The sequence below is a fragment of the Martes martes genome, assembly GCF_963455335.1.
Source record: "Martes martes genome assembly, chromosome: X".
In the NCBI taxonomy this organism is placed as follows: Eukaryota; Metazoa; Chordata; class Mammalia; order Carnivora; family Mustelidae; genus Martes; species Martes martes.
This window is the reverse complement of record NC_137897.1, coordinates 30315615-30337943: the sequence shown is the minus strand read 5'-3', so window position 1 is coordinate 30337943 and position 22329 is coordinate 30315615. Positions and strand designations below refer to the sequence as shown.

General features: G+C 36.1%; 1 protein-coding gene across 1 annotated transcript in view; it reads right to left on the bottom strand.

The window, feature by feature from the left end:
• The window catches only part of CFAP47 (cilia and flagella associated protein 47), a gene marked incomplete at its 5' end in the record, with an annotated part of 422483 nt that overhangs the window by 156856 nt on the left and 243298 nt on the right, over positions 1–22329 (bottom strand). Inside the window, one exon of the mRNA XM_080795480.1 lies at positions 5238–5372. Within this exon, the coding sequence (XP_080651606.1) occupies positions 5238–5372 (135 nt within the window). The remainder of the gene's footprint in view (positions 1–5237; positions 5373–22329) is intronic.

Below are 22329 nucleotides of genomic sequence, written 5' to 3'. Positions count from 1 at the left end.
GTCGGAGGGGCATGCGACTCTTGATCTTGGGGTTGTGAGTTTGAGGCCCATGATAGGCATAGAGAAAACTTAGATAAATAAATAAAGTTTAAAAAAAAAAAACACAAAGATAATGAAAATTTAGCCCAAGGGAACAGGAAATTAAATAGCCTGTGCTGACATCATAGTCACAAGGTGGATAGCCTCAGTTTTTGCTAACAAAGATATCATCACTGACACACATTGCTAAAATGTTTTGCAGAACTGGACTAGCAACTGAAATGACCACCCAACCACAACCTTGAAGAAACAGGTGACTTGGCACCAGTTAATCAGTCTTGAAGTTTACCCAATCCCTGACCAATCAGAAGGACCCACAATTCCAAGCCCTTTACCCTTGATTTTTGCCCTGAAACACTCACTTGCAAGTCATCAAAGAATTCAGGATTTTGAACATTACTTCCCTGTTCTCTGGGGTGGTGCCACACCATAAACAGCTATCTTTCTTCAGTGCAAAAGCCCGGTTTTTTTTTTTTTTAATTGGCTTGCTGCACATTGGACAGATGAACTATTGTTAGGTACAGTTATACCACTATGGAAAACAGTATGGACAATCCTCCAAAATTTTAAAATAAAATTTCCATGCCCACATTTGGGTATTTATCTGAAGAAAATCAAAATATTTACTTGGAAAAGATGTATCCACCCGACATTTATTACAGCATTATTTATAATACCCAAGATATAGAAACAACCTAAGTGTTCATCATGGGATGAATGGATAAAGAAGTTGCAAAATATATATAGAATGGATTATTATTCAGCCATTTAAAAAAAACAAAAACAAAATAAAAAAAAAGGAAAATCCTACCATTTACAACATGGACAGACCTTGAAGGCATTATGCTAAAGTGAAATAAATCACAAAGTGAAAGAAAAACACTGTATGACCTCACTTAAGTGTGGTATCTTTAAGAAAAACAACTCAGAAAAGAGATTAGACTTGTGGTTATCAAAGGTAGAACAGGGGAGGGAGGTAGAAAGGGAGAAAGGTCGTCAAAAGATACAAACTTTCAGTTATAAGAGAAATAAGGACTATAATGTAATTACAACATCATGACTATAGCTAACACTGCTGTATGATATATAGGACAGTTGTTAAGAGTGTAAATCCTAAGAGTTCTTATCATAAGGAAATTTTTTTCCCTTTCTTTTCTTTTTACTGGATTTATATGAGAAGATAGAACTAGCAGGACTTACTGTGGTAATCTTTTCACAATATATGTAAAGCAAACCATCATGTTGTATACCTTAAACTTATACAGAGATGTATGTCAACTATTTTTCAATAAGAATGGGAAAAAAACTTTTGTGCAAGTAATACATATTCAAAACTATTTTAAATAAAATTATAAAACTAACATATTTAAGTTTCAATTATTCAAAATAATAGATCACATAAGGAACATTCTTATAGAAAAATATATGTGCAGATCTCTGATTATTTTATTCAAACTAATTTCTTAGAATGGAATCATTGGATCAAAGGGGATAAAAAAATCTTAAAAGTTTTAGGGGTGCTGGGGTGGCTCAGTTGGTAGAGCACGTGACTCTCAATCTCAGGGTTTAAGTTCGAACCTGACATTGGGCATAGAGATTACTTAAAAATAAAATCTAAAAAGAAAAGAGTTTAAAGAATATTAAATTAAGCATTTAAGCAAATAGTCTCGAATTCCCATTATAATGCATAAGGTTGTCTCTTTCAACGTGATCCTCATCAAAACTGGGTGTTAACTAATATTTTTCAAATTTTTCAATTTGTAAAAGGTTAAAAAAATCTTCTTTAGTTGTCTTCATTTCTTTTTTTCCCCCAGCTTTGTTGAAGTATAACTATTAAAAATTATATATATATTTAAGGTACAACTTGATTTGATACAGTATGCATTATAAAATACTCACTACAATTAAGCTAATTAACACATCCATCATCTCACATAATTACTGATTTTTGGTGGGGGTGGTGAAGACACTTAAGATCTACCTTCTAAGCAAATCTCAAGTACAACCTACTGCATTATTAAGTATAATCATGTTGTTGTACATTAATTAGTTCTCCAAAATTTATTCGTTTTACCTAACTAAAACTTCCCTAACTGAAAAGAGATACACTGCTGAGCAGTCAGTAGGAAAAAGTTCCATGTTCTTATAGGAGATGGAAAGGTTAATCCTGTCTGATATAAGAAAACCACTTTGAAGAACTGGGGATACTTGTAATATTATTAGATGCATTTTTCCCAGCTTTTAATCTATCTTGAAACCTGTCATCACATCATGCACATTTTCTTATTAGGTATCACCACTCCCTTTTATTCCATTAACATGATACCTTAATATTCTGATTTTCTTTCAGACTTTTACCTGGCTTTCCTTCATGGTTCTTCTGCCTTAGATTTTGATGGGGGTTTCACTTAGCATAATTCATCTCCAACAGTCATCTACTCTTTGACCTCACCTGCATTTCAACTAAAGAAACACTAAAGCTTTACAACCTGCTTTTATTTTTTCATCTGGCCTCAGCTCCAAATACTCAATTGATGACTGGATATCACTACATAAATGTCTTGCTGTCACATCAAAATCAGCAAGCACAAAACTGTGTCAAGCATTATAATCTCCCAGACTTTTTATTTCTTCTTGTTGATAGTTTAACAACTAAACTACTCCATAGTATTGCTGTCTCCTCATCCATTTTGCGTGGCCAACTGGGCTGAAGGGCCTTGAACTGACAGTAGCCCCTCTGGAAAGTGCACACACTAGATAACAAGTCTTTACAGTCACAAGTCAGTGTGAATTTCTGATATGACTTCCCAAACACTCTTCTGATAAGCTCTCTCCTCTGCCTCCCAGGGATTTCCCCTTGTGCAGCCCTTAGGAGACCCCCTTGATGCTTACCAAAACCCTACTCTTTTTGGTTTGAATTAACCAATCTGGTCCCAGCCCAGGAACCCCACATCATTCTTCCTGACAACTGTAATTAAGGCATGTGCTCAGGTCCTTCTTCCCCCTGTGCATCCTTGCCTTGACTTGTCCATGTGGCCTCTCAAGAAGTGAAGTATGAATCCTCCAAGACCTCAAACTAGAGTAATAAACACTAGTTCACTTTCCCTTGTGGCCTTTTGTTGAACCTTGACACACCATCTGACACCCCAGGGGTCTACTTAACAAATGTCATTTTAACAAAGTCCCAACACTTCTAAATTGATATTTTTCTATTCACCAAGATACAAACAAATTTTGTTCATTTTTAGAATCAGTCCTCTCTTTCCGACTCCTCTCTTAAAAGAGTCATCTAGGGGAAGTCTGGGTGGTTCAGTTGGTTAAGCGTCTGCCTTTGGCTCAGGTCATGATCCCACGGTCCTGGAATCAAGCCCTGCATCAGGCTCCCTGCACAGTGGGGAGTCTGCTTCTCCCTCTCCCACTCCCCCTGCTTGTGTTCCCTCTTTTGCTGTATCTCTCTGTCAAATAAATAAATAAAATCTTAAAAAAAAAAAGAGAGAGAGAGACGGAGAGAGAGAGAGAGTCATCTAATACTAGTCTCTGAAATGTTTTCCATCTTTAATGGTATCTCTATCCCCATGCCACCATAAAAATACATTGTTCTCTTCACTTCAAAGCCAGTTTGCTGTCCCAGTGGACTGCCTAGCTGGCCCTGACTGCTGTTCCCTTTCCAAACCGTTTTGAATAGTGTGTAAATAATCACTCTTAATCCATGTATTCTGTGACGGTTAATTTTATGTGTCAACTTGGCTGGACCACAGTGGACCCCCCCACAGTGGAGTCTGAGTAAAGCAGATTGCCCTACATAACGTGGGTACACGTCCTGCAATTAGTTGGAGGCCCTAAGAGTAAATACTGATGTTATCTGAAGAAGAAGCAATTCTTACTCAAGACTGAAAGAGAAACTGCTTGAGCTTGCAGTCTGCCTGCCCTGGCCTCAGGAATTTAGGCCCAAGATCACAACAGCAACTGTTACCTAATTTTCTGCACTGATTGCTTGCCCTACAGTTTTTCGACTTGCCAGTCCCCACAATTATGTCAGCCATTTTTTAAAAATTTCAACATCTCAGGACACCTGGGTGGCTCAGTTGGTTAAGTATCTGCCTTTGGCTCAGGTCATGATCTCAGGGTCCTGGGATCAAGGCCCACATGGGCCCTCTGCTCAGCAGGGAGCCTGCTTCTCCCTCTCCCTCTGCCTGCTGTTCTCCCTGCATATGCACGCGCACATGCACTCTCTCTCTGTGTCAAATAAATAAAATCTTAAAAAAAAAATATGTCAACATCTGTCTCTCCGTCTTCCTTTCTTTCTCTATTTATATTACATTATATTATGGTAGTGTCTGTTTTACTGAAGAATCCTGACTAAACACAAAGTCATTCAATAAAGATTTCTTCTTTGCTATACCTCATTGTCTCCACAGCTTTGCTTCTGTTGACCCACTGTTCTCTAATGGCCTCTTAAGATGTCCCTGCTACTCCCACATAAGAGAATTCAATCACTCATTTTCCAGGAAATCTCCCCTGTGCCTTCCAGTTCTCCATTATCGCTATTTCCTTTGAATTTCTACTAAAAAGATATGCTTAACAACATTCAAATAAAGCTTTATAACATAGGAAGAAAAAAAATAGCACTGACTTTCTTCTGCATATGAGTAAGATTGTTATCATCTACTACACTGAAGAAAACCATATTATCTTGTTAAAATTATATACTCATTAGGGCGCCTGGGTGGCTCAGTCAGTTAAGTGTCTGCCTTTGGCTCAGGTCATGATCCCAGGGTTCTGGGATCGGGTCCCACATCCGGCTCCTTCCTCAGCGGGGAGCCTGCTTCTTCCTCTCCCTGTGCCCCTTCCCGTGTCTTTCATGCTCTCTCTGTCTCTGCCCCAAATAAATAAATAAAATATTTAAAAAAATTACATACTCATTAACATTTTACCAGAAATTTACTGCAATTTTTTGTTGAATAAAAGTATATGTAGTTTTTCACTTATGAAAGAGTAGACAGCCTTCAAGCTGAAGTATTATAATTTATTAATGTTAAAAGCTGTACAAATCCATAAAGTTAATCCTGAAATAATACAATAAAATTCTTACTAATATATGCAACACACACTTGTACATACATTATGAATGTAAAATATCCATTTAAAAGTGAATGATTGACAAGTGATCATGAAACTTTCCTTAATCATCAATTTACCTGAGTCTTCCTCATTAATCTGGTGGAATAGTTCCGATAGTGATTTCTGAAAGGAGGGTACTCGACCTCGATCTTGATCTGAGTCTTCCTGAGAGTCATCGTCTTGTCTGCGTTTAACAGAAAATGAAATTGCACCTAGAACACATAAGTCCAAGATGCCAAATTAACCAAGCATTGTTTTTCTAAAATGAAAGGTCAATTTTTAGGTACTAAAGATGCTTTAGCTTGAAACTAATAAGCATAAAGCCAAATATAAATCCTAGGCCTTAGTATCACATTTAAACCTGATGTTGGTACAGAACAATTTTAACAGAGAGTTCATTAATATTTAAGTATAAGAGATAATCAGTTTTTAATTAAAATGAGCAGTGTAATACCTGGGTTCACAACTGGGGATGTGCATCACCAGCTATGTGCCTCGACTTGCACAGATATGAAACGGAGGTGAGACTGGTAGCAGCTGGTGACATCAGATATTACGAAGTGTCCCTGGTATTACACTGGCTCCCTCTGAGTATCTGGGAGTGTTCCCAATAGCTCACCAGCCTCTGAGTGGGAAAGATAGGCCCCAGACTGTGATTGAGAGGGGTGGAAGCAGGTCAGACTGTTTCAGAATCTACAGTCGGATTGAGGTTGGCAGGCATGACCACAGAACATAGATGGACGTGTCTCCCTCTGAGTCCCTGGGCAAGCAGGACTGCTTCTAGACTGCAGCTATGAGGGGCTAAAACTGGATTGTGGAGCTGATCCCAACACTTCTGGGGCATGGATAAGCATGTCTCCCAAGATGATTGTTCCAAGACCATGGCTGGGAGTGGCTGGCCACGTTACAGGACCATTTCAGGATCTGCAGTTGAACCAAACTGGAGGGCCTGCCTCAGGTGCACAGACCAGTGTGTCTTCCCCAAGGTGCTAGATGGGCAGGAATCATGGCTGAGAGGGGCTGAAGCTGGGCCATGAGCCACTTCAGGGTCCACAGATGGGACTAAATTCCATGGGCTTGTTACACAGGGCATGGACAGTCAATGACTCCTGCCAGCTCCTTATCATAAAGTGCTGGTGGCAGCACTCAAGCCCAATGGGACAACAACTGAGTCCACAGGGGGACAGGGCTATTTCTTGATCTGTAACCAGGGCCATGGTTGGTAAATCCACCACATGAGCACAAGCCTGCCTTTTCAAAATGGCCCTCCTCAGTCTTGGATTCCATTGGGGTTTCATAATTTCCCACGAAGATCCCACAGCTCCCACAAAGGCACTTATGCTGTGGATGGTTTTCAAGTTACTATTGCTGAATACAGGTGGTGTATCTCCAATATTGCCATCTTGCGGATGTCACTCCTATCTTATCATTTTTAATTTCTTTGTTTTGAAATATCATAAAGTCACTTAAGTTTCAGGTTAAATTTCCTATCCTATTATAAACACAGCTTTCTTATTTTACATAGGAGTTTACAAACACATTATAAAAAGACAGGGTACATAGTGGAAAGAACACAGGCTTTGGACAGAACGTAAATTCAAACACTTGTTCTGCCACTACTAATTTAGCCTTGAACATGTTATTTACCTCATCTGTAAAATGGTGCTAGCTGTTTTGAAGATTAATGATTGTGGTTTATGCTTATGTAGGACTTACTATATGACAGACCTTGTTCTAGGTGATTTACATATATTAATATGTTTCATTATATTTAACTTTTTGAGGAATCTTCATACTGGTTTCCAGACTGGCTGCAACAATTTGCATTCCCACCAACAGTGCATGACTGTTCCTTTTTCTCCACATCCTTGCCAACACTTGTTGTTTCTTGCCTTTTGATTTCAATCATTCTGACAGGTATGAGGTGATATCAATTATCGTTTTGATTTGCATTCCCTGATGATGAGTGAGAGTGAGTATCTTTTCATGTGTCTGTTGACTAACTCAATGTCTTCTTTGGAGAAATATCTGTTCATGTATTCTGCCCACATTTCGATTGGATTATTTATTTTGGGGGTACTGACAATGATTAGTTCTTTATATATTTTGGATACCAACCCTTTATTGGATACGTCACTGTTTTTGTGCAATTGTAAATTAGATTGTTTTCTTAATTTCTTTCTGCTGCTTCATTATTAGTACATAGAAATGCAACACATTTCTCTATGTTGATTTTGTATCTTGAGACTTTATTGATTTCACTTATCAGTCCTAGTAGTTTTTTGGTGATCTTTGGGGTTTTCTATGTAGAGGATCATGTGATCTGCAAAGAGTGAGAGTTCTACTTCTTCTTTATCAGTTTGGATACCTTTCATTTCTTTATGTTGTCTGATTGCTGTGGTTAGGACTTCTAGTACTATGTTTTGAATAAAAGAAGTAAGAGTAGATATCCTTGTGTTGTTCCTGACCTTAGCATAAAAGCTCTGTTTTTCACCATCAAGTATGATGTATTATTTCCATTTTAAAGAAGAGTAATGGACACAAGAAAGTTCAGCAACTTGCCCAAGGTCAAGCAGCTCATAATAATACAGCTGGAATATAAAAACATGCATTCTGCTTCAAAGTTCATACTATTTTTTACTTAATTAATTTTTTGAAAAGTTTTAGGTTTACAAAAAAATGAGTGTAAAGTACAGAGTTCCTATATATCCCTCTTGTTGCAGGTACTATAAGCATCCTGCATTATTGTAATACATTACTTGCAATTGATAAGCCAATAATGATACACCATTACTAACTAAATTCCATCACTTGCATTTTGGCTAACTTTTTCTATTGTACATTCTATGTCTTTGGCAAATACATAATTTCATGTGTCTACCACTACACTATCATGCAGGATAGTTTCACTGACCTAAAAATCCCCTGTACCCCATTCATTCATCCCTTCCTCCCAACCTCTAAAGTAATGGCAATCACTGATCTTTTACGTCTTCCAAAATGTCATATAGTTGGAATCATACAGCACATGGTCTTTTCAGATTGACTTCTTTCACTTAGCAATATACATTTAAGCTTCCTTCATGTATGTGGCTTGATAGGCCATTTTTAAAAAAGATTTACTTATTTATTTCAGAGAGAGAGGTGGGGGGCAGAGGGAGAGGGAGAGAGAATCTTAAGCAGACACTGTGCTGAGCATAGAGCCCAATGTGGGGCTTGATCCCATGACCGTGAGACCTGAGTTGAAGTCAAGAGTTGGACTCTTAACTGACTGCACCACTCAGACACCCCAGGCCATTTATTTTTATCAATGAAAAATATCCCATTGTATGGATATACCACTGTTTATCCATTCACCTATTTTAGGACATCATAATTGCTTCTACATTTTGGCAACTATGAATAAAGCTGTTATAAACATTCATGAGCAGAATTTTGGATGGACAAAAATTTTGAACTCATTTGGGTAAATATGAAGGTATATGACTGCTATATCATGTTATGAGTATGTTTAGTTTTGTCAGATACTGCTGAACTATTTTCGAAATGGTTGTGGGATTCTATCATTTTGCATTCCCACCATCAATGAATGGAAGTCCCTATTGTTCTACATCAGCACTTGGTGTTGTCAAGCTTTTTGAATTTAGCAATCCTAATTGGCAGGTAGTGGTATCTTGTTTTAATTTGCAGTTCCCTAGAGACATGATTTATATACTTATTTGCTATCAGAATATTTTCTTTGGTGATGTGTCTCTTCAGATCTTTTGCCAATTTTTAGAATTGGGTTGTTTGTTATCCTATTGTTGAGTTTTAAGATTTTCCTTTTTTTTTAAGTTTTTATTTAAATTCCAGTTAGTTAACATACAGTGTAATATTAGTTTCAGCTGTACAATATGGTGATTCCACACTTCCATACAATACCGCTGCTTATCATACCAAGCACCCTCCTTAATCCCATCACCTATTTAATCTATCCCCCTGCCCACCTCCCGTCTGGTAACCTTCAATTTGTTTTCTATAGTTAAGAGTCTGTTTCTTTGTTTGTCTCATTTTCTCTCTTTTTTTTTTCCCTTTTCTCACTTGTTTTGTTTCTTAAATTCCACTTACGAGTGAAATCATATGGTATTTTTCTTTCTCTCACTTGTTTTACTTAGCGTAATACTCTCTAGTTCCACCTATGCCATCACAAATGGCAGGATTTCATTTTTTATGCCTGAGTAATATTCCACGCTATAAACACACATCTTCCTTATCCATTCATCAGTTGATGGACACTTGGGCTGTTTCCATAATTTGGCTATTGTAGAAAATTCTGCTATAGACATCAGGGTGCATTTATCCTTTTGAATTCCTATTTTAAGATTAAAAAAAATATATATATATACACATATATGCATATATATGTGTATATATATATGTGGTTTTTTTAAATTAAGATTTTATTTTTTTATTTGACACAGAGGGAGAGAGAATGAGAGAGTGGGGGTAGGGGCAGAGGGAGAGGGAGAAGCAGGCTCCCTGCTGAGCAAGCGTGACATGGGGCTCGATCCCAGGATCTAGGGATCATGACCCAAGCCCAAGGCAGACACTCAACCAACTGAGCCACCCAGGTGCCCCTAAAATATATTTTGGATACCATTCATGTATTAGATGTTCAAAAGTTTATAAGAGAGAATTAAGGACACTCTATGTTGATAAAGATTCAATTCACTAAAACAAAAACAAAAACTCTTAAGCTCATAGATACAAAAACTAGATTGGTGGTTGCCAGAGGTGGTGGATGTAATGTACAGCATGGCAATTATAGTTGATAATACTGTATTACATATTTAAAAGTTGCTAAGAGAGTAGATCTTCAGTTTTCATCACAAGAAAGAATAATTTTGTAGCTATGTATAGTGACAGATATTAACTAGACTTACATGATGATTATTTGCAATATCTATAAGCACCAAATAAAAAATTCAATTCAGCAAGATTATATAAAAATTGTAGATATATACACTCCTAAAAACAGAGGCCAACAATATTTGAAACAAAAACTGACAGAACTGGAAGAAGAAATAAACAAGTCTACAATAAGAGCTGGAACCTTCAATACCTCAGTTTCATTAATGGAGAGAACTGGACAGAAGACAAATAAAGAAAGACTGTGGGGGCGCCTGGGTGGCTCAGTCGTTAGGCGTCTCCTTTGGCTCAGGTCATGATCCCAGGGTCTTGGGATCAAGCCCTGCATTAGGCTCCCTGCACACAGGAAGCCTACTTTTCCCTCTCCTACTCCCCCTGCTTGTGTTTCCTCTCTCACTGTGTCTCTGTCAAATAAATAAAATGTTAAAAAAAAAAAAATAGAGACTGTGAACACCTCTGTAAAACCACTAGACCTAATTGGATTATATAGAACATTCCACCCAACAATAGTAGAATATATATTCTTCTCAAATCAACATGGAACACAGTACAGGACAAATTACATGTGAGGTCACAAAACATGTTTTAATAAATTTAAAAAGATTTAAATCATACAAAGCATCTTTTCTCATCACAATGAAATGAAAGTACAAATCAACAATGGAAAAAAAGATGGACACAAATTTGAAGACTAAACAACAAAGGCTTAACCAATATTTCAAAGAAGAAATCACAATGGATTGTCTATCTCTCTGATTTTTTCCCATTCAGTTTTACCTCTCTTCCCCTGTGGCCCTCAGTATTATTCCTTATGCTCCACATATGAGTAAAATCAGAGAGGGAGACAAATTACAAGAAACTCTGGACTCTGGGAGCTGGGCGATGGTCATTAAGGAGGGCACATGTGGTGATGAGTACTGGGCGTTATAGCCAACTAATGAATCACTGAACACAACATCAAAACCTAAAGATGTAGGGGCGCCTGGGTGGCTCAGTGGGTTGAAGCCTCTGCCTTCGGCTCAGGTCATGATCTCAGGGTCCTGGAAGGGAGCCCTGCATCGGGCTCTCTGCTCAGCAGGAAGCCTGCTTCCCTTTCTCTCTCTGCCTGCCTCTCTGCCTACTTGTGATCTCTGTCGGTCAAATAAATAAATAAAATCTTAAAAAAAACCCAACAAACTAATGTTGGCTAATTGAACATAATAAAAAAAATTATATGGCCCTCCAAAGCCTAAAGTATATACTGTTTTGCTTTTTGTAGAAAAGTTTGAAAAAAAGGTCACAAAGGAAATTAGAAAATATCAGACAATTGAAAAGGAAAACACAGTACACAAAATTGATGTGATGCAATGAGAGCAGCACTAAGAGGGCAATTCATAGTAGCAAAAGCATACATTAAAAAGAATAATCTAAAATCAACAACCTGTGGTGCTTGGGTGGCTCAGCAGGTTAAACATCTGACTCTTGATTTCAGTTCAGGTCTTGATCTCAGGGTCGTGAGTTCAAGCTCCACAAAAAACATTTAAATAAGTAAAAAATAAAACCAGTAACTTCATTGCACACTGCTATGAAACTAGAAAAAGAAGAGCAAACTGCACTCAAAGCTAGCAGAAGGAAGAAATAATAAAGACCAGAGTGTAGATAAATATGACAGAGAAGAGAAAAACAATAGAGAAAATAAAAGTATTGGTTGGCTCTTTGAAAAGATCACCACAATTGGCAGAGCTTAAAAGTAATTAAGAAAAAGGGAATGAAGAGTCAAATTAATAAAATCAGAAATAAAGTGGGGACAATACATTGTTTTCACCAAAATAAAAAGCATTATAAGAGAATACTATGAACAATTATATGCCCCCCAAATTGGATAACTTAGATGAAATGGCCAATTTCCTAGAAATACACAATCTACTAAAACTGCTCATGAATAAGAAATAAGCTGAATAGACATAAAACTAGTAAGGAGATTATATCAGTAATCAAACACTTACTACAAAGAAAAGCCCAGGAGAAGATGGATTCACTGTTGAATTCTATCAAATATTTAAAGAAGAATTAATTTTTTTTCTTAAACACTTAAAAATTGAAGAGGATGGAAAACAACTTAACTCATTCTAGGAGGCCAGCAATACCCTGATACAAAAGCAGACAAAGATAGGACAAGAAAAGAAAACTAAAATCCAATAACCTTGATGAACATTGATATAAAACTTTTCAACAAAATACTAGCAAATCAAATTCATCACCATATGAAAGAGATTATATAGATAGCATTGTCAAGTGGGATTCATTCCAAAAATGAATGGATGAATGGATGAAGGGTGGGGTTCAATACACACAAATCAATCAGTGTAATATACCACATAAACAGAACAGAAAAAAAAAACAAACATGATCATCTTGATTGATGGATAAGAAGTATTTGGCAAAATTCAACAACATTTCATGATAAAAATAAATTAGGGTAAGAATTTCCTCAAATAGCCACATACAAAAACCACAGCTAATATTATATTGAGTGGTAAAGACTATAATCTTTTCCTTTAAGATCAGAAACAAGAGAAGGATGTTGGTTTAGTCACTTCTATTCAACATAATACTAGAATTTCGAGCCGGAGCAATTATGCAAGAAAAAGTAGTAAAAGTATCCAAAGGGGAAAGGAAGAAGTAAAATTACATTTGCAGATGACACAATCTCATTGAGAGTAAACCTTAATGACTGCACACACAAAAAATGTTAGACCTAATAAATGCATTCAGTAGATGTGCAGGACACAAAATCAACAAACAAAAGCAGTTAAGTTTCTATATACCAGTAATGAACAATTTGAAAAGGAAACTTTTAAGAAAAACAATTTAGTCAGAGAAAAACCATTATTTGGATAAGCCTACATTATGTTAAACAATATGTTTGTACTGATTAATAAGGAAACCTAATCAATATTTCAAATACTATGAAATACTCTCGAGAATTAAAAGCACATCCTCCATTCTTCCTCATTTTAGCCTATTTATGTACTTGGCATATTTTTTCTTCCTTCAACATACCCATCTAAACATTATTACAGTTTTATTCTCCCTTAACAAAAAGAAATTGAACAATCATTTGTAAAACAATTCAAAAGCCCTACATGAGTATAACAAGACCGTATATTATATCAGCATGAGAAATTAAGTATCTCAAAAATTAGAAATAAATGAAGAGAATGATGGAATTATATAGGTCTATTTAGCAGCTTATGTTTTAATTGAAAGAATACTTTATAGAGCACTGGGTGTTGTACATACACAATGAATCTTGGAATACTGCATCAAAAACTAATGATGCATTTTATGGAGACTAACATAACACGATAAAAAAAGGAAAGAATACTTTAAAACAATGTATCTTAAAATTATGCCACAAATTTATACTCAATTTTTTTCCCAGTAAAAAACCTTTTTCTTGGCAATTTAATTTCAATTTTATTTCTAAACAATTACATTTTTTTTTAAATTGCATCTTTATTTTTGGTTATGAATTAGCTATGTTAGAAGAGACAAGCAGTCAAATTCTTATAAGCGTATTACAAAGAGTAACATTAGACTCAGCAACTGACTATATATCGGCAATGAACCTTTGAACTAAATGCAGTAAATAATGATTATGAAAATATGTGTTTCAAAAGATGATAACATTTTTTCCACACTATGTACGTGTGATTACTTTGCCTCCTATATTCCTCTGTTTGGGCTAAGGTCAACCAATCCAAAGGGAAACAAAGGTAAATAAAAAGTTGTTTGCTGGTGCTCCAGTTTATCAGAGTGATAGGAAAAATGTAAGACTGTTTTGGAAAAACTAGGTATAACAGAAATAATAGTGGTGTACAAAGCAACTCTCTAAGGTACATCATCACTACTTAATGGAGGCTTTCAGTTTGTCTGAAATGAATGTTACTAAAAAAAATCTAATAGGAATTGTAATTACAGCTATTATATTTTCAATAGCTCAAGCTTTTATTTTGACAAATGGATTTTTTCTCTGCTAAACAGTCTACATTTGATTTCTTCAAAATGCATTCCTAACAGTAAAAATAAACATTTCCTAGTATATAGTTTGTTTTCCATATAGCATTGTTTTTCTCTAATTTTATACTAGCTTGTAAAATGTCAATATCAGACTCAAGTTTAAAGCGTGAGCAATGTAATTTTATATCAATGGTTAATCTTTTGAAAATAATGTAAAACCATTTATTGAATGCTTACTCTGTGTTGTGCATATGCTGAATGCCTCTCATTTGTTATCTACTGAACCTCTTCAATAAATATAAAACTTAATTCCTTATTAGACTCTTTTTAAAGCTGAGCAACCTGGGCTGCACAGAAGGTTGGCTAACTCATTCCAGGTTACACAGTTAGTAGGTGACAAAGGCATATACATTTACCTGGCATACAATGGGGAAAATGGTACATTATGTCTAAATATCACTGAATATACCACAGAATAAAAGGGCTTTTGAATAGAAAGGTAGCAAAATAACTCACATACTTACGAAACATTTATTTTGACCTAAAACAATAGGTTTCAGATAATGTTCACTGATTATCTCAAGTATTTCACCCCTTAGAAAACTTCCCAAAGCAAGTTTCTATGGCAACAGTTAAACCTGGCAAGGTCTTTGCCCTTTTGCTCTTGGTCACCCCACACCCATCTTGCTCCCTCCACTGGCTTCATGCTTCACCGCTCCCTATCATTAATGATGAATACTGTGGTTAAGGAAAATTTCTGTATGGCTGGGCTTTTATCACCTTGTGAATTTCTTGGAGGTATATTAATTCTGTATCAATAAGTGTTTCCATAAGTACCTACTCTATGCACAGTACACTACAAATGAGTGAATGAATTTTTTTTTTTAAAGATTTTACTTATTTATTTATTTGTCAGAGAGAGAGAGAGAGGGAGAACACAAGCAGGCAGAGCAGCAGGCAGAGGCAGAGAGAGAAGCAGGCTCCCTGCTGAGCAAGGAGCTGGATGTGGGCCTCGATCCCAGGACTCTGGGATCATGACCTGAGCTCAAGGCAGCGGCTTAACCAACTGAGCCACCCAGGCGTCCCTGAGTGAATGAATTTTAAGTGTCTTGTGTCTCTAATACACTACCCCAAAAAGTCAGTAGCAGACTAAAGATGAAAGCCGAAGGATATCTCTGCTAACTCTCTTCCTTCTTCTCTTTTTCTTTCTTTTTACTTCATTTTAACCACATTTCTAACTCACTTTCTTTTGTTTTATTTTCCCTCTTTAGGGGACCAAAAGGCAAGGCGGAAAAACAAAATTTGGTGGCTAATTAAAGAAACCCAGTGCTGGGGCCAAATTTGCTTTTATTTTGTGTATAATATAGCTCTTGTCTTCTATTCCTTTTAAGATCTTAATTTTTATGATAAAATGTGTAGTAGTCTAGCACCCAACTCTAGTCCGTTAGCCTCCATTTGTTTGTGGTATTCTACTATTTTTTCTTTCTATAACACATTTTTGAAATGTGTATAACAGAAGACACTACAGACAACAGGAAAGGATTAATAAAGTCTATAAGATTCAGATTTCTGTTACAGAGGATGGCTGATTATGTTTTACCATAGGAAGAACTTACGCTTTCATTACTGGGGCAATATGTTAAAGCACTAATAACATAGGTTGCCATTAAACCTGCATGTTTCTTCCTGATTCACATAAGAAAAAAGTGATAACGTTGCATTTCATCAAAATCAAAAATCTGTGTAATCTTTCACAATGTATACACATATCAAAATGTCACACTGTGCATCTTAAATATACACAATTTTTATTTGTCAATAATGCTGGAAAAAAAACTTTTGCTACTCAGTAGACAGTATTAAGAAAATTAAAATGAATACCACAGACTGGGAGAAAAAATTTTAAAGCATGATAAAAAATGTAACCAGTATAAATTTTTTTTAAAGATTTTATTTATTTATTTGACACAGAGAGAGAGAGATCACAAGCAGGCAGAGAGGCAGGCAGAGAGAGAGGGGGAAGCAGGCCCCCCACTGAGCAGAGAGCCCGATGCGGGGCTTGATTCCAGGACCTTGAGATCACGACCCAAACCGAAGGCAGAGGCCCAACCCACTGAGCCACCCAGGCGCCCCTAACCAGAATAAATTTTAAAAAATTCAGGAATAAGAAAACAAACAACCAAAAGTAGAGGGAGGGACAGGCAAAAGATTTGGAAAAGCATTTCAGAAGAAGAAAAGCATTTCAGAGAAGAACAAGAAAAGATGCTCAACACTATTACTCATTACAGAAATGTAGATTAAAACCACACTGCAACTGTATACACAAGGGTTAAAATGGATAAAAGTGAAATGGTGAGCCCTACTAAGTACGGTCAAAGGATACAGAGAAACTGGAACTTTCATGCAGTGCAGGTGAGAGTGGAAAAAGGAACAATGTCTTTGAGGAACTGTTGGCAGGTATTTCTTTAAACATTATAAATTCAACTACCATATTATCGAGCCATCCCACATATAAGTGATTTACCCAAGATGAATGAAAGTATATGCCCATGCAAAGATTATATATGAATTCTCCTATCAGCTTTATTCATAATTACAGAAAAAAAAAAGGAAAATTCCAAATGCCCATCAACAGGTAAATAGATGAACAAATTGTGCTATATCTATCCCATGGACTACTACTACAATAAAAGGAATAAACTATTGAAACATTTACTACATAGATGGATCTTAGAACAGTTATGTTGCATAAATGAAAACAAAAGGGTGTACACTGTATGATTTCATTTGTATACAGTGCTAGCAAATGCACACAAAGTGACCAAAAAACCCAGATAAATGGTCACCTAGGGCAACGGTGGTTTGTGACATGAGGGGAAGGGAAGGCAAAGGATTAAAAAGGGACACAAAGAAACTTTTTAGGGTAACATATATTTGTTATTTCATTTGTGACAATGGATTCACGGTTGTAAGCATGTGTTAAAACTTCTCAAATTGTATACTTTAAATATGCACAGCTTATTGTATGACAATTATACCACAATAAAACTGTTTAAAAAGCACACTTGGTATTTCAGATATTATATTCACCACTGCTGAGCAGCATAACAACAGGATCTGAGAACTGTCACCCCAAATTGAATATAATGTATAAGCAGGATGTGTAAGTGAAGTTCACATCCAATTATAGGTATCTTTCCAGCAGTAAGTAATATCATGTATGAGATAATTAATGCAGGATAATTAATAAGCCATATTAAAATCTATCTCTCATTTAGCTATCACTTCTATTCATTTACATCTCTCAGTTCCACAAATTCATATATGTTTCCCTGATACTGAATGCAACTATTTGCTCATTTGTTTGGATTCACCGCACTGTGAAGGTGGCTTCTTAAGCCTCCATGTAAAGCCTTCATTTATTTTTTTTCCTTTAAAAATTTTATTTATTTGACAAAGAGAGAGTGAGAGAGAAAGCATAAGCAGGGGGAGCAGGAGAGGGAGAAGTAGGCTCCCTGCTGAGCAGGGAGCTCGATGCCAGGACCCTGGGATCATGACCTGAGCCGAAGGCAGACACCTAATGGACTGGGCCACCCACGTGCCCCTATTTTGTTAATTTTATTTTAAACTTATTTCTATGAGTAATTTCTGAATGAAAAATGAATTCTTTTATTAAAAAAGAATCCTTAGATTCCATCTGAGCAATAAAATGGGGGAGACTGTTTTTCATAGAAATGCTGAGTGGTAAGAGGCAAATGTTCACAAGTATTTGTAAAATTTCTTGAAGATCCATGTTTTAAAAAAATGCCAAAAAAAAAAAAAGAAGTTTTAGATTCAGTATTTTTTTTAAGGGGGTGCGGGGCTGAGGAAGAGAGAGACAGAAAGAATCTGAAGCAGGCTCCATGCCCACCACAGAGCCCAAGACAGAGCTTGATCTCAAGACCCATGAGATCATGACCTGAACTGAAATCAAGAGTTGGACACTTTATCAGTTGAGCCACCCAGGCACCCCTAGTTTCAGGATTTCTGAATGATCTTCCAACGCTACTAATCTCAACTGGTTATGTGTAATTCCTCACATATTAGGAAAGCATCCTTGAATGGTGATTAGAGTTTAAACATTTTCATTAAATTGTATGAATAAATTATTTATAATAAATCCATGTATCTGAGATTCCTAAGCAAAAGTCTTATTTTAAAAAGATTTTATTCATTTATTTGAGAGAGTGAGTGAGAGAGAGAGCCCGAGATGGGGGAGTGGAAGAGGGAGAAGCAGACTCCCACTAAGCAGGGAGCCTGATGTGGGGCTCAACCCCAGGACCCTGGGATCATGATCTGAGCTGAAGGCAGATGCTTAACCAACGGAGCCACCCAGGCATCCCTAGAATACTTATTTTGATTCAGGGGAAAGGGGCGGGAAGAAGTTTAGTGCTCACAAACCCTGAAAGGTAATGCCACACAGATGGCAAAGCTGTCATGAAACATCAGAGGGGGAAAGCACAGATGATAAAAGCAAAGAGAGGAGCCCAAAGGAGTATGAGAGGATCCAAGCAAACTCAATTCATTCCCTCCACAGTGGCCCAAGGCCCTGCTTTTGCAAAACATTTCTTTCACCTAAAGAAGCAAGAAAAATGCTTTATAGCAACCAACATTTGTTTTGAAGACAGTGGAATCCAACTGGTTTTCATGCCTCCACAACTATGTCCCAGTCCACAATGGTGAAGGGAACAAGACAGTAAGATCCAAATTTGGTTTCAGCCAAGTTTCTGTCATTTTTATTGAGACAAATTAGGACAGAGAGAGGGTTAAAGAACCTGCAAAGCCCCCTGTAAATCCATATTGTATCAGGGAATTTAAAAAAATGGGAGTTAGTATATTAAGTAAGTGTGCTACACATTATTTGAGTACCTATTAGATGAGCACGTTCCATATATTCCCATTTAATGGCCATGACCTCCCTGAAAGATTAAACACTATCAATAGTTTACATGTAAGAAACCTGACATTCAGTGAGGTCATCAAGGTCACACAACCAGAGAAGGAAATAACTGGAGATCGAAGTCATACTTGACTTCTAAATGTATTCCTTTGCAACACAATAACAATAAAATAAGAAAGAGCAAAGTTAGAGATATGCAATTTTACCACTGCAATGCAGTGGCTAGCATGAATATAATGCCCAAGCTTTAAATGAAAAATGTAAATTTAAATAGCCTAGTTTTGCTCAGCTTCACACTCTGAAAATACGTGTGACAGGCAGTGCTTCTCATCACATACAATATCAGAAATCAAATTTTGAACTTCATTTGTATTTTAAAGATGGCAACTGGTAGTATACATCTTGCTGGATAGTGCATAATTTCAGAGAGTAGCAGAATGCTAAATACAAAAACAATTTCTATCTTGTTTAAACATAGGCCTAACATAAGAACTTTATTGTGCACTCAGTAAACATTTTGTTTTGACACTGAACAAAAGTTTATGGGGAAAAAAAATTAAAGTCTTTAGCAATGCTGACTAAAAGCTTACTTGCAATTGTTTGGACAAGGCTTTCTTGTGACAATGTCATAACAGATTTCATTCTAGTGTAAGAACTTCTGAACTGCCAATTTGTAGAAATGAATCTTAGCTGTAATTTACAGTTGTGTTGAACTGAATGAATGCAGTCACTTTTCAGCAAGTAAAAGACCACTTTCAGCTGCTATTGAAAAACTACAAGGTAATTATTGGCACCATCACAATTGATCATTGCTACCTATGTTCTGGAGCTACCATATTATCAAGGGTCATTTCAGACTACTCTATCATGAATGTTCAAGGTAGAGACTAAATTTACTAAAATGACAAGAAACCCTCTTAAACATGGATCCTCAATATTTGGTTTTGTAATGTGGAATAAATAGCTAAAGCACCCTGGTGAGAGCACTGAACTATGTCCACGTAACATTCTGTACCATCTAAAGCCTTGATAGTGTAAATAAATGTTATATGAAAATATTCCTTAATTTTGTTAATTCTTAATTTTTTAACCTGAGATATAATAGACACATAACATTGCATTAGTTCTAAGTGTAAAAAATTCTTGTTCTTTAATGTTTGGAAATTATTTTAGGCCAACATGCTATGATCAACATATTAAATTCTTTCAGCTGGATTTTTGCTCATACATATAAATGTCTTATAATTTATTAAGTGATCCTTGTCACTGCCTTTCTCTTTTGTACATGTGTCAACTCTTTGGAAAAATTAAGATATTCAACTACTCAAGTTCACCCCACCCTTTCCTTTGGTCACGAATAAACATCATTAATGATTATAAGAATTTCTAAAGACCTTTTCTTTGGAGATGAAAGCATGTTTGTCGCTCAAAAGTAAGAGTTCATAAGAGATAATTATCAAATCTTATACTTAGCTTAATAAAATAACTGTACTAATTAACAGTTAGACAAAAGCTGCCGTTTATCTAGTAGACAGATAAAATCTAGGTAGCTCAGTCAGTTAAGCATCCAACTCTTGATTGCGGTTCAGGTGATGATCTCAGGGTCGTGAGATCAACACCCAGCAATTGGCTCTGGCCCGCGCTCAGCTGGGAGTCTGCCTGGGTTCTCTCTATCCCTCTCCCTCTGTCCATCCCTCCACTCGTGCTCTCTCTCTCCTTCTCTCTCTCTCAAATAAATAAGTAATACATAAATAAATAAAATCTTTAAAAGTATATTTAGGGATTGTCTTTTCTATAATATCAACATATTAAATTATTTCAGCCTGGTTTTGAATCTTTACTTAATGGTTGACTTGAATATATGGTTATTACCCTTTGAATGTTCTTAGATATATATAGGCATATATCAAATTTTGAACTTCATTTGTTCCTAGAGATATATATATATATATATATATCTCCATACATATTACCCCTTGAATGTTCTTAAAATATATATATATGAAACAGAATATTATTCAGGTATAAAAAAGAATGAAATCTTACCATTTGCCATGATGTGGATGGGGCTAGAGATTATAATGCTAAGTGAAAAAAGTCAGTCAGAGAAAGACAAATACCATATGATTTCACTCATATGTGGAATTTAAAAAACAAAACAAATGAACAAAGAGGAAAAAATGTTGTTGGTATCTCGATAGGAACTGCATTAAATGTGTAGATTGCTTTGGGTAATACAGACATTTTAACAATATTTGTGCTTCTAATCCATGAGCATGGAATGTCTTTTCACTTCTTTGTGTCTTCTTCAATTTCTTTCATTGTGTTTTATAGTTTTCAGAGTACAGTTTTTAAGCCTCTTTGATTAAGTTTATTCCTAGGTACTTCACTATTCTCAGCGCAATTGTTAATGGGATTGCTTTCTTAATTTCTCTTTCTGCTGCTTCGTTATTATTATATAGAAATGCAACAGATTTCTCTATGTTGACTTTGTATCCTGTAACTTTAATGAATTCATTTATCAGTCCTAGTAGTTTTTTGGTGGAGTGTTTCAGGTTCTCTACATTGAGTATCATGTTGTCTGAGTAGTGAAAGTTGTACTTTGATTGGATGCCTTTTACTTCTTTTTGTTGTCTGATCGCTATGGCTAGCACTCCCAGTACTACGTTGTAGACATCCTTGTCTTGCTCCTGACCTTAGTGAAAAATCTCTCAGTTTTTCTTAATTAAGCATGATGTTAGCTGTTAGCTGTGGGTTTTTCATATAAGGCCTTTATTATGTTGAGGTATGCTCCCTCGAAACCTACTTTGTGGAGAGTTTTTTTTCTTTTTAAGATTTTATTTATTTATTTGACAGAGAGACACAGTGAGACAGGCAACACAAGCAGGGGAAGTGGGAGAGGGAGAAGCATGCTTCCTGCTGAGCACGGAGATGGAGGGTTTTTTTAATCACAAATAGATGTTGCACATGGTCAACGCTTTTTCTGCATCTATTGAAATGATCATATGGTTTTTATCTTTTCTTTTCCCACAGTGATTGATTTGTGAATACTGAACCATACTTGCATCCCAGGAATAAGTCCCACTTGATCATGGTAAATGTTTTTAATTTTTTTTAATTTTTAATTAAAAAATTTAATTTAAATTTAAATTTAATTTTAATTTAAAAAATTTAATTTTTTTAAGACTTTTGTTTATTTATTTGACAGAGATCACAAGTACGCAAAGAGGCAGGCAAAGAGAGAGGAGGGGAAGCAGGCTTCCCGCTGAGCAGAGAGCCCGATGCGGGGCTCGATCCCAGGACCGTGGGATCATGACCTG